This window comes from Helianthus annuus, chromosome 10 (genome assembly GCF_002127325.2).
Source record: "Helianthus annuus cultivar XRQ/B chromosome 10, HanXRQr2.0-SUNRISE, whole genome shotgun sequence".
Lineage (NCBI taxonomy): Eukaryota > Viridiplantae > Streptophyta > Magnoliopsida > Asterales > Asteraceae > Helianthus > Helianthus annuus.
The window spans coordinates 179,172,630-179,186,576 of record NC_035442.2 but is presented as its reverse complement, the minus strand read 5'-3'; the positions used below and the strand labels follow the sequence as shown (position 1 = coordinate 179,186,576).

Here is a 13,947-nt window from a genome sequence, read left to right as displayed (position 1 = left end):
AATCACATTTTTCCCATATACCCTCCCTAACTAACCCCCTTGTACGGCCCATTTCAATATTTTTATTACGGTCAAGCAATTTACGGTTTTAAACCGTCAGATCCGAATCATATTCTTGTATTCTGGGTCTGGTTCCGGTTCTTAAACTTGGAGAAGACTGTTAAAGATTAAACTTTAAGTTATGAGTTAAATGTCATTTTAGTCTATGTGGTTTGCGTCATTTTTCTAGTTTAGTCCAAAGGTTTATAACGTTACCATTTTAGTCCAAATAGTTTTAAACATTGTCATTTTAGTCCACTGGGTTAACTCCATCCTTTTATTCTGTTAACTAGAAGAGCATTTCGGTCATTTTATATGTAATTTTGTTAACTAGAAGGGCAATTCGACCATATAAAATGGTCGAATTACCCTTCTAGCTAACGTAAAAAATGGACAGGAGTTAACCCAATGGACTAAAATGGCAATGCTTGCAACTATTTGGACTAAAATGGCAACATTTCAAACTTTTGGACTAAACTGACAAAATAACCAAAACCACATTTAACTCTTAAATTATATATTAAAAACCCTATTAATATATTTAAACTTTAAATATTGTATTCAAAAAACTGTTTCAAGGATTAAAGAATATAAAAATTTGAGTTAATTGCTCGGATGGTCCCTGTGGTTTCATGTTTTTTCACGTTTAGTTCCCACCTTTTTAAAATAGCAGGTATGCTCCCTATGGTTTGTCATTTTGTTACTCGGATAGTCCCTGAGTAGATGTCAGTTAGTTTGGAAATAGCAGGTATCCCGAGTAAATGTTTGGGGACCATCCGAATAACAAAATGACAAACCATAGGGAGCATACATGTTATTTTCAAAAGGTGTGGACTAAACGTGAAAAACGTGAAACCACAGGGACCATCCGGGCAATTAACTCTAAAAATTTTAAGAAAATAAAATAGTTTTGACATAATGTTTGAATAAAGTTTTTGTGATGGTTAACTAAAATCTTTTTAGTTAACTTTCATTTCATGGTTTAAAACATTTTATTGTTACTACTTTTACTTTGATTTGTTTGAATTTTGGATGTTGTAACTCTTTAGTTATATGTTTTAAACGGTTTGATTGTTTTAATTGTTTTTATTTTGTTGTTAGTTTTAGGATTTAATTGACAACCGTTTCCAGCGAGAATCGTTTATGTGAGAACCGTTTAACCCCGAATCGGTCCTGTTTCTTTCCGGTTCTTGTATCTGGCATTAAACGGTTTCGATTCGGTCCTGATTTGTTCCGGTTTTGAACCGTTGCACATCCCTAATTTTATAGAAGTTTTATAGTTTAATTTTTTTTTTCTTCAAACTCTAGACATCAATTGTATTATCTGAATTAAACAATTATGAAGATGCATATGTTGAATTTATACATTTAGTTGTTTATGGGCGATTATTTGATGGAAACTATACTAATTTATACGTTACTTTATTGCATGATAAAAGTGTAACCATATATGTTTTTAGAAGCTATATCATAAGTGTAAGGGTCTGTTTGGTATGGGGTAATGGAATAGACGAAGGAATGGAATGGACGAGGTAATGGAATGGACGAGGGAATGCAATGGATCATTACCAATCCAAATCTTGTTTGGTTACTATGTGTGAATGGAATGAATTATTATTGTGTATGTTTGGTGGCAAGAAAAACGAAGGAATAAAATTAGCGGTGAGTAGTGGTGGTGGTCGATGGTAGTGATTGTGGGTGGTTATAGGTGGTGGCGGTGGTGGGTGGCGGCGGCGGCGATGGGTGATGGTGGTGGCAGCGAGTGGCAATGCGGCAACGACGACGAGTGGCGGTGGCGGCAACGGCGGCCGTTGGTGGGTGGCGGCGGAGGTGGCGGCGGGTGGCGACGGAGGCGACGGTGGTGGTTGGTGGTGGCATCGACGATGGTGGTGGGTGGCGGCGGCGAGTGGCGTTGGCGGTTGGTCGTGGCGGTAGGTGGTATCGGTGGCGGGTGGGTGGGTGGTGGCGGCGGCGGTGGTGGTTGTCGGGGTGGCGGGTTGCGGGTGGCGGCGATGGCGGCAGTGATGGGTGGTGGTGGTGGGTTGTGGCGAAGATCGTGGGTTGTGGTGTTGTTGATGAATGGTGCTAGAGGGGATGGAATGAAAAAAAAACATGGGGGTGGATGGAATGATTTTGAAGGAATGGAATGCTTTCTGGAATGGATGATTCCATTCCATTGACCAACCAAACACCATTTTCCTCATTCCCTCGTAATTATCCATTCCATTCCACCTCTCATTCCTGCATACCAAACACTACCTAAGTGTTACATAAATTCTAGTCATGAATGGGGTTAAACATGACAAGACTATATTTAACTGTGTGTTAACTACCCCGCACTATAAAAAGGGGTAAATATGAGATGCTAGTTTAACTTCAGTCCCATGACACGATCCCTTTATGGTACCGGTACTCGTACCTATTTTTGACGACTTTCAGGATTGGTACTGGTACAATACCGATCTCATCCATACTTCTAGCGTGCGTTTGGATGGCCTTAGCCTATAGCATTGAACAGATGACTCCAAATGCCACCAACCTTGGTCAACGTCACCGGCAACTCAATTCCTCCCTCCCAGCATTTTTTGAAGTACAATTCAACTTCATATAACCTTTTAAATGGTGTTATTCTAAAGAACTAGTTTACTATTACGATAATATAGTTTATATAATCATGTGTAGCACAATAGTATTTTACGCAATGACAAAACACAGATGACAAAAAGTCTTTGCGGGTCAACCTGACCCGCCCATTTTGCCGCATGTATTCATGCGGCCATAAGTCCAACATTTAGTGTAACAAAAAACGAAAAGCAAGCGATATCAAACTCATACCAGGAAATCATCCAAGATACTTTAGCAAGACTCCATCGTTTCCTAGCACGAATCCTTGTTTATCGTTTATAAACCTACAAAAGATAGGTAGGATGATGATCAGAGGTAAATCTTTTTCAAATTTAAAAAAATCAAGAATCATGTGTAAGATCAAAAGTTGCCTATAAACTCACTTTACTGAGTAAAGATTGGCAGCAATATTATCAGCCGCTTTGTCATGACTCCATGACTTTCCACTGTTGGTAGTTTTCAAAAGGACCCTGCTGCCTCCAGCTGCCCAAGCTTCCTCCTGTATATTTACAGTTAGCTCAAACCATCTGTCAACTGCCACGTGTGCAAATCAAACAAAAACTTATCCAAATGGATGTTACCTTTGATCTGTAACCGACATCGAGAATACCAAAACCACGACTCTGTACTGGAATTTCTTCAAACTCCTCGGTTATCTGCAGGATGAAGGTTCAGATTTATAAAACCTTAAAGATAAATCTATCCCCTAACTTTGTAATAATGTCAAAACTAACCCCTAAAACTTTTTAAATGTCACTTTTATTCCCCTCAAGTTTCTAAAGTTTCGAGTTTACTCTAAAACTAATTGCTTACGTTTTTTTTTTTTTTTGTGTACGTGTCAGTATAAATTCGAGTTCGTCAACGCTTTAACGTAATTTTTGTTTGGAAACAAGTCGGGTCAATTATATAACGTTTTATTGTTATGTACGTTTTGAGTTGGACTACGTTTTGACGTAAATTTTGTTTGGAAACAAATCAGGTAAAATATAATATGTTTTCATTTGACGATATAAATTTGAGTTACTATGACGTAAATTTATTTCGGCTGGTCTTCGTTTCGACGTAAATTTTGTTTGGAAATAAGTCGGGTCACATATAACACATTTTCATTCAACGGCATGAATTTGGATTACTCTACGTTTCAACGTAAATTTAGTTCGGAGACAAGTCGAGTTGATTGTAGTCTATAAAATTCATCACATTGCGTACGACGCCATCACAACGCGCGGCGGGTAAAAGAACTAGTTAACAAAAGTCAATAAAAAGAAGAATTGTGCTGTTATCAAGGGCATTATTGAACTTTACATACCCCTGTGCCTTTGCTGAGATAAAGATCGCCACCACGTACAAGCAGCCAAAGGCCACCGTCTGCTCTCCAACCCATGTTTTGGATTCTCCTTGCAACGGCACGGTTATGGGGTTGCCAGTATGGCTACAATTGTACATATTTACATAAACTAATTAGTCATTTCACACGTAAACATTTCAAGGGCAAAATGGTCATTTTACACAGCATCAATAAAGGCGCTAACCTGTCCTGGTTCCCAAGTCAAGTAGAAATTACCTCGACTGGAAACAGCGACATAATTTCCTTCAGGGGACCGGTTCACGGTATTGAAGGTGCCTGTCTGTATGGTAACTAGCACCACTAATACCACTAGAAACTGTTCTGCAATTGAAATAGAGCATCGTAACTGTTAGTTTGACCAAGAATACAGCTTTTGACTTTAATCAGTGGTTATAAATTACACATCACCTGTTAAACCTTTGTTTCTAACTATTAGATGTACATTTTGTGTATGCAATTTAATAGCTCCCATACGACTAGGTCAATTATAAATTGTATTTACAAGTTAAAGCAATATTTTATTTGAACATTCAACAAAACCCGACCATCCAGATACATTCATTGGCAAAAGGCCACCCGAATGTTGTGACCGGTCTGTCTAGAGGTGTACAAATCGTTTTTTTTTCAAAAACCGGTTCCAGTTATTAACCGAACCGGTTTTTTTCATTAAAAACAAAAACCGGTTTTTTAATAACCGGTTTCGGTTACTAACCGGTCCGACCGGTTATGGTCGGTTTTTAAACGGTTTATTCCAAAAAAAAAACGGTTTTTTATAACCAGTTTCGGTTTTAAAACCGGTTTCCAAGATAAATACCCCTAACCAGTCTACAACCGGCGGTTCGATTCGGTTCTAAAACCGGTTATAAAAAAACCGGTTAAAAAAAACGGTTTTGGTTTTTTTCTCGGTTTCGGTTCTAAAACCGGTTTTTTGTACACTTGTAGGTCTGTCACTAATTCCAGATGAAACCCACCACCCATTTACCCACTATGGTAAACCGTTGGCTCACACATGACATTTTGTCAAGAACGAGACTCCAACGGACGATCTCCCTAGAGAGAGTCATCAGGTACCACTGCAATCCCCCTTTGGTCACAACAATATTAACAAAACCAGGCTGTTTGGCAACTTCTGAATGGTTGAGTGTTGAACCAATGAGAGGTCAGAACTATTAAGAGCCAGAATAATGCTTAATCGTTTAAAGGCAAATGTCTGACCAATTCAGATTAGATTAGAAGTCTTAACCATTTAGACTCGGTATAATGTTTAACCATTCAGAGGCAAATGTGTGAACCATTCATACATCTGCTGGTGAAACAAATGGTCTCTGAACCATTAAGTGCTAAACCACCAGTCCATTGAGAGGTAAACAAACACCCCTAAATACCAAATAAAATAAAATATAATCAACATGATCAAAACAGTTCAATCTACCGTGAGAAGGATCATCAGGAACAAAAGCAATATCCACCAGCACAACGCGTGAAATTGGTTTTTAACTTAAAAAAATATAGTAAACTGCGTTTTACCCCCTGAGGTTTGGGGGCGCTGACACTATTGCCCTGAATTTTCTAGCTATGAGTATGTTTGGAATTGAGCTTTTAGAAGCTTCTAGCTTTAAACTTTTATGAAAAAACTCATACTCAATAAAAAAAACATTGTTTGGTTGAATGAACTTGAAGCTTTTAGGTTAGGAGCTTGAAGGTTTTGGTTGAACGCTCCTACTAATAGCCTTTAGAAGAAGCTACAAGCTTTTAGGGAAAAATGACTATTTTAACCTCTAAAGATAATGAACTTTTTAATGCACAAACTTTTTAAATTTTTAGTTATGTCCATTTTGGTTATTTTAAACATTTTATTAAAAGATTCAGCTACTCTGTCAAACACCAAATATATCTAAAAAGCTACAACTACTAACTATCACTGATACTTTTGCCAAACATAACCCAGTTAGACAAGGATCATTGGTGGCCAAAATCTTACAAGTTGGGACTGTTGTAGGCAATTTTTGAAGGTTGGGATTATTACCGGTCAATTAATGAAACCTGATATTATTAAAATCCAATACCCCTATTATATATGGTCTAAATAGTAACACACATAACATTGTAAATACTATACCACTAGACCGCTATATTATTAATGTTTTTATAAACTGCTTCATATAATCTACTGTTAAAATTAATAAGAAAAAAGGAATGTATTATTAATTCTGATTATTAAAACATTATAAAGAAGCAACAACTTTATGCATATAGGAGTTGTAACTTTGGCTTAGGGTGTTTTTCAAAAAAAAAAAAAAATTAGAATTCTTTTTAAACCCTAAAGTTTTATTCTTTGACAATTTAAGTTTAAAGTTTTAATTTTAATTTCCTTTTTAACCCTAAAATTTTAATCTTTGATAATTTAAGTTTAAAGTTTTAATCTTTGATAATTTAACCCCTTCGATTAATTTGATTTTTCACTTCTAATTCAAAATTTTCCATCTTATACAATTTAACCCCTTGATTAATTTGATTTTTCACTTTTAATTCAAAAGTTTCCATCTTTTGCGATTTAACCACTTTGATATTTAACTTATGTGTTGTAATCTTGGCTTTGGGGGTTTTTCAAAGGAAAAATGGTTATGCATATGGTTGTTGTAACCTTGGCTTTAGGTTTTTTCAAAAAAATTGATTTTTTTAACTTTTCACCCAAAAGTGTTTCATAAATTACTTTTAACTAAAACTATTTGTTTTTTTACTTTAGACACAAAACTTTTTAATCCGTCCTCACAACTTTTTTTACTTTCAACTTTAGTCCTTTATAGTTTTCATTTTCCGTAAATTTTTCGCTTTATGCTTCGTTCTAAGTTTTGTGACTTAACACATCGTAACATGCGTCTTTGTTTTAACGTTTTTACGTTTCATTCTAAATTTTGCAAGTTCATATGACGCAACGTGCGTGTGTGGGTGAACGTGTTTACATCGTCTATTTTTTTTTCCTGTTTAACAGGTTCAACATAACGTGCGCGTCCTAAATTAACTTAGTTATAACTAAAGAATACCCGCCGCAACGCGGCGGGTTGTAAATCTAGTTAATAAAGAAAATGCAACATATCATCATGTTTTAAGCAACTAAAACTTATGAAAAAAATTTTCTTTACAAAATTACAAAATGTCGTTGAAAAAAACACAGTTACCAAATTACCGATCCAACTATACAACTGGTTAGTTCGACTAACAATGGTTTTTTTTTTTTTTTTTTTTTTTTTTTTTTTTTTTTTTTAATATACCCCGTATCTTTTTTTAAGAAAGGCTATATATTAAAACTAGCTAGATAGGAAAGATTTTGAATCAATAGCTAAAAAGGAAATTACATCAAACAAGGGATTTTAAAGATGTTAATAAATCCATACTCTAAAATCTTATTTTCACATTCTTTATATGGGTTGTATTGGGTTATACAACCCTTACAGAATAACCTGACATTACAAATATTGGGTCGTATAATGTTATACGACCCGTATACATAGAGAAAATATTAGGTCGTATAATGATTTTTTTTTTTCTGTTTACTAATTGGATCTTTTCACGAGAGACCAATAATCCAAATGATGCGGGCCTAAGTAATGGGCCTAAGCATTATTATTATTATTCTCTTTATTTTGTATCATGTTTGAACAAATGTTTTGAAATATTATGCTTACCTTTATATATTATCAATTTGATTTGAAATGTTTTACGCCCTGCTTGTGGTGTGCACGTATAATGTATGTATGTGTGGGCTATCGGGGGGGGGGGGAGTGAAATTGCACTAATTTTAACGTTATTTTACTAATTTCGTGAAAATAACGTTAAAAGCAGCGTACGGTTAATCATGCATCATGTGGTGGCGTTGATAACCGAAAAACAAAAGGGTACATGCACTAATCGGCCTCTGTCCTAATTGTTGAGTGTTATGTGTCTTATGTCCAAGGTTTAAATCAAAACTATTATCGAGTCGGGGGTCTCACTGAAAAGAACTTCTCTATTTCTATGGGGTAGAGGTAAGATTTTCTACATTTTACCTTTTCAGACTCTACCTCAGATTTGCTACTCGTGAGATTTACTGAGTATGATGAATTCGAAGACAGAAAAATAAACAGAAATAATACCATTTGTCTTCTTTTCCGTTACCCCGAAATTTCATTCAAATGCTCGAGTCTGGCCGCTCGTACCACTAATATTATCCGCTTTATCATAAAGTGCTCATTGATTTGTTTTCGGTTGCCCTTGTGAGTTGGATACAATAGCAAAGGGTAATGGTATATTTAAGGGAATCCATCATTTAGTTGAAATTTAATCATACTATTAAAAAGAAACCAGACAAGACAGTATATGATATCTGGTTTAGCAGAATTTGTAATTTTAATCTATCAAATTCCGCTAAACCAGATGCTTTACATGTATCTTTGGAAGTACATACCCACAATAAAACCGAAATAAAATTTAGCATCTATAAAAGCATGTAAAAAGGTCTAGACAAATTAAACAGGTTTCATTCCTTTGTTTTCGAACTCATCTTCAGGCGCGCAATAATGTTTCCATAGCCAGTGTTTTCGCCATAGCAAATGTATCTCTTCAATTGGAACTTGTTTGGTTTCCGGTAACAAGAAATAGATGAAGCAGGTCATGATCACAATCAACGCGGCAAACAACAAAAAGATTCCGTATTTGAGATGACATAGTGACACGAGGAAGCATTGCGCTACCAAAGCCGTAAAGAACATGTTGACACAAACAACAATACTTTGCCCTGCCGATCTTGTTTCTAACGGAAACAATTCACTTGGAACTAGCCAACCCAACGGACCCCATGATCGCCCATACGCTAAAACGAAAATGCAGATCAAAATCACAAGAAAAATCCCAATTCCTTTTGGTAGCTCAACACCTTGTCCAAATTTGAGAGCTAAGGTTATCGCCACAGCCACCTGAAATCAAGAAAATGGTCAACAACAGGGGTGTAAATTTCTGACAAGACTCGAAAACCCGACACAAAATTTCGCAGGTTTGGGTTTAGTCTAAACGGGTTCAGGTCAATCTGGTCGGGTTGGCGGGTTGACCCATTTAACCCATTTATAGCATGTTATTTTTTTTACAATATATTTTATGCCATAAATAAAATTGAGTGTGTATTTTATGCCATAATTATTACTTAAAAATAGAGATTGCCATAAGATTTTATAATTTAAGAGTAAATTTCTGTTTTCGTCCCTGAGGTTTGTCCATTTTAACTAGTTTAGTCCAAAAATCTAATTTATAACAAAACCATCCCTAAGGTTTGCATTTCTTAACGCTTTTCATCCCTAAGGTTTGCATTTCTTAACGCTTTTCATCCCTGAGAATTAAATGAAAAAGCACCCTTAGGGATGAAAAGCGTTAAGAAATACAAACTTCGGGGCTGGATTTGTTATAAATTAGATTTTTGGACTAAAGTAGTTAAAATTGACAAACCTCAGGGACGAAAACAGAAATTTACTCTAATTTAAATGTTATTGTATTATATACATTTGTGTTTTTTTAGTAAACTTTAATTCTAATATATTAATTTGCAGAAAAAAATTAAAAACTAAAAAAACAAGGGTTGAACGGGTCGTGTTCGGGTCAACCCCACCCGCGAATATTCAGTCGTGTTCGGGTTTATATCTATGACACGATTATCGGGTTTAGGTTAGTCTAAAATTTTCGGGTGCGGGTCAGGTTGAACCCGCCAACCTGCGAACACGACCCGTTTAGCACCCCTAGACTCAAGAATGGAATTGATTACCATGCAGATGATCATTTCAGTGCCAGCTTCCAAGAAAAAGGCTCTTCTACCAAATTTATCAACAAAAAACATTGAGATAAAGGTAGCAGCAACAAGAGTGCCACTAGTGATTGTTGATGACCATAAAGATGTACCAGATCCAAACCCCAAGCTCTGAAAGATCACCGGTGCGTAGAACAAAACCGAGTTCATGCCTGTAAGTTGTTGAAATGCAGGTATACCCAAAGCTCCTATGATCAACTGCGGCCGGTTTTTCCTCTTTAAAAGGTTTCTAAATGGATGTTTTACGGCTTTCGCAGCCTCGCTTGCTTCAATAAGATCTTGAAACTCGGCTTCTATGTTTTTTGTACCTCTAACTTTTTCAAGAACTGTTCTTCCTTCATCTAATCTTCCTTGTTCAACTAAACTGTTTGGGGTTTCGGGCAGGAATAGTCCGCCAACGAACATTAATGTCGCGGGGACTGTAGCTAACCCGAGTGATAATCTCCACCCCCATGAGTGTTTCTCAGTTCCATTGTTTACAAAGTTGGCTATGAATATGCCTAAACAAGTTGTCAACTGAAACAGTTGGTTTACTCTACCTCTGATCTTCGCTGGCGCCATTTCCGACAGATAAAGAGGAACTGCCTGCATAATCAAGAAGCCGGAAAAAGATTTGAAATCGGGTTGTAACACTATACTTTGAACGGGTGTGAACGAGCAAAGTTGCTCGTGAGCTACGCCAAGTAGGCTCACTAATAGCTCTTATTAAGCCGAGCCTGAACGAGCCCGAGCTCGAGCACGAGGCACAAACCTAAAAATAAGCCTATTAAATAAACGAGCCCAAAACCGTGCTTGACTTATCGAGCTAGAGCCGGCTTGTAAGTATAAACGATAGATTTTTATATAATTTTGTTTAATATATTAAATATAAATATATGTGTACACTAATTTTTATTTTATTTTTATTTTAATATATTAAACGATATATTTTTATTGTAATTTGCTATTCAGAAAGGGGTAGCGGCGCAGCTTGTTGCTCGCTTACCTGCGATATTGATGTAACTCGGCTAGTTCTTGGTATTTGAAATTTTTTTGAATATAGAAGACATCTAACTCAAATTACAATAAAAATAACTGAAAACATATATTTTTACATACATAAAAATTATAATAAAAATATATAAAATAATTAATTATATATAAAATCTATTGTACGAAAAAAAAATCAGATTTTTTTGATTTTTTTTTATTAATTATTAATTAATAAATAATAAATCAGCTCGAGCTGAAAAACAACTCACGAGCCCGGCTCGAGCTCATAAGTTTTATCAGTTCCAACCCGACCCATTTGGCCAAAGCCCGGTTTTGATTTTGTTGATCAAACCCGAACTAGTTTGGGCCCAAAAACCGATTTATGCACTCGACAACTAATGAAGAGTTTTAACAAGTAATCTCAAAGACTTACTTGGTTCCCGAATCCGATTCCAACACCGAGAAGGCAACGGCCAATGATGAGCATGGCAATGTTTTGAGCTGCGGCATTTACGATGGCACCGAGGAAGAAGCTAACGGCGCCCCAGAGAATACTGGCCCTCCGGCCGCGGTTTCGGGTGACATGGGATGCAAAAAAAGTGGAAACAAGGGCTGCAAAGTAAAGTGAGGAAGTGAAAAGTGTGAGGATTTGGTTGTCATATTTGCAGTAGTCAGTTTCTTTGAGATGTGCTTGTTTTCTTTTGTAAACTTTTGGGAAAAATTCTTTCAAGAAATGGTCCATGGATGTTACTCCACCTGCACATGAACAATAAGTTACAAAGTTAAATTTATATTTGTAAAAAGGAAAAATATAAATTAGTTTTACGAAAATAAGACTTAAGTTTGTATAAATTTTGTAAAAACTTTTGGAGATTGGTCGGCCTAGTACCTTTTGCTAGACCGTCCATTCGTAACTGTCATGAAGTTTGCCGTTATAAAAAAGTTTTGAAAATTTTCGGCCACAAAAACAAAAATATATGTCAATTTGTGACACACCAACCTAAGAATATTGGCATCTTGAGTTCAAAAACTAAAAAAAAAAAACCAAAATAATCAAACAACTAATTTAATGTGTGACACACCAACCTAAGAATATTGGAATCTTGAGTTCAAAAACTAAAAAAAAAAACCAAAATAATCAAACATCTAATTTAATTATTAAACTTTATTAGTACTTCTAAGAACCAAAACTTTTTGTTAAAAACATTTAAACCTTAATAATCCAATTTGTTAAAAATATTTAAATCTTAATAATCCAATTAATATATTAAAATACATCAAACCTTAAAATTTCTAAAAGTTATTACTTTTAAAAATATTTAAAAGCTTAAAATTGCCACGTCAGCACATGAGTATAAAAGTTTTGTGACATGTTGGCCTACAAGAAGTTCAAATCAATGGCTAAGTTGGTAAATAAAAAAGTCAAATGTTATTATTATTTTAATGGCTAATGTTCAACAACATGATGATTTTGCCATATAAAAGTGGAAAACAAACCATGTTGCAATTGTATTCTAAAAAGTTACAGGATAGAAAGATGAATTGGATTGTTGTTAAAAGAGTTGATGATGAAAGCTTAATTTTAGTACTATGTTGTGCTCTATGCTTGCATGATTGTATTCTATGCTTGTATGATTGTACCCTATCAATATATTTGTTGTACTCACATGTTTACATCGTAAGGTTCACACGTGATTTTTGGACTTTATCAAACTATACAATAAATTTATTATGTACATAAACTGGACCACAAGATTACAAAATCATCAAAAAAAAAAAAAAAAAAAAAAAAAAAACAAAAAACAAAAAACAAAAAACCCTAACGAAAACAATAAACTCACACCAAAAAATCTTATTTTCACACATTCTATATGGGTCATATAGGGTTATACTACACATGTAAAATATTCTGACATGACAAATATTGGGCTGTATAATGCTATGCGAATCGTATAAATGGAGAAATTATTAGGTCGTATAACATTCTACATCGGTAGTATAACATATATGAGGTTTGGGTCGTATAACAATTTATACGGGACGTATAATCTCGTAAACATGGAGACAAAAAAAACCTTCTCTGACAATTTTTTTGCGCAACATTCTCCTATATAACCCGTATAACTCTATACCAGTCATATACATGTAGGAGTGTAAAAATAAAATAACCCGATCATATGTATAAAATTTTTTTAAATTTTCATCAAATATTTTAGGGTTATTTGATTTGATTATATTTTAAGCAACTGTACAATTGGTTAGACTGACAAAGGTACAGAAAACCAAGAATATATTACTAAACCGTCCACAAGCCGCCAAAGTGGAAATTATCAAATTTTCCGAACTTCATGCTAAATTTGTAACAATCCAACGAATCAGTCAACAACTTGTAAAATTAAATACATACATTTTCCGGCAATATTCCGGCAACAACATATATATTGACAACCGGAAAATTAAGTAAAAAAAGAGAGTGACAACCCATTCTATAATCATAGAATCCCGTTTCAAAAAAAGAAAAACTAACCGGAGACACCGAGATCATATCCAAACAAAGATCCACCGAGAGCCGCAACTATGCAAGTGAATATAAAGTACCAGGTGATCCTGTACTCGTACAACTCCGCCCTTGCGCCGCCCTTGTCGCTCACCATTCCGCCGCCAGCCATTGCGGTTTCTATGAATGTCAACGATCAACGAAACAAAACTAAATATCTATGTGATGGGGGGTGGAATATATATAATTATGGTTGGTCATAGAGTCATAGTGTATGAGTTGTATTGTATTGTATGTGTGACTTCAACTCAATGATTATCCACAACTACAATTGCACAATTGGTTAGTAGATTTTGAGTTTTACCTTTTTAGTCCCTTTTATGGTTTTTTTTTTTATTAATTTAGTCCTTTTTATGGGAGATTGGTATGATGGTGGGCCTAAGAAATTAACAAAGTCCGACTTGGGATAAGATGAGGCGACTTAGACTTAAAGGCAGCAGCCCAAGCCATATCTCTATTTATTTTATAGATTCATTCAACACATTTAGTTACTATATTTCTAAAATTACATAAACTAGAATTACGACCCGCCGCAATGCGGCGGGGATTCTTTAGTTATAACTAAGCCGATTTAGG

The 13,947-nt window shown here is 35.2% G+C and overlaps 1 protein-coding gene and 1 pseudogene across 1 annotated transcript; both read right to left on the bottom strand.

Moving 5' to 3' along the window:
• Positions 1–2,826: 2,826 nt before the first annotated feature.
• Positions 2,827–4,353, bottom strand: LOC110883580 (annotated as a pseudogene).
• A 3,964-nt stretch (positions 4,354–8,317) lies between these two features.
• On the bottom strand, positions 8,318–13,588 carry LOC110886897 (sugar transport protein 14). The gene is made up of 4 exons (XM_022134774.2): positions 13,342–13,588; positions 11,248–11,570; positions 9,801–10,427; positions 8,318–8,964 (listed from the first exon to the last, which is right to left on the bottom strand). Exons 1-4 carry the CDS (start codon positions 13,481–13,483, stop codon positions 8,518–8,520), a joined length of 1,539 nt encoding a protein of 512 aa, XP_021990466.1. The 5' UTR covers positions 13,484–13,588; the 3' UTR covers positions 8,318–8,517.
• Positions 13,589–13,947: the final 359 nt, after the last annotated feature.

What these genes read in the sequence shown, in the direction of transcription:
- LOC110886897 (XM_022134774.2), bottom strand. Translation starts at nt 13,483, where the DNA reads ATGGCTGGCGGCGGAATGGTGAGCGACAAGGGCGGCGCAAGGGCGGAG. An exon ending in ATATGATCTCGGTGTCTCCG is followed by an intron (nt 11,571 to 13,341) that starts GTTAGTTTTTCT and finishes GTTCATGTGCAG; the next exon opens with GTGGAGTAACATCCATGGAC. An exon ending in GAATCGGATTCGGGAACCAA is followed by an intron (nt 10,428 to 11,247) that starts GTAAGTCTTTGA and finishes TTGATTATGCAG; the next exon opens with GCAGTTCCTCTTTATCTGTC.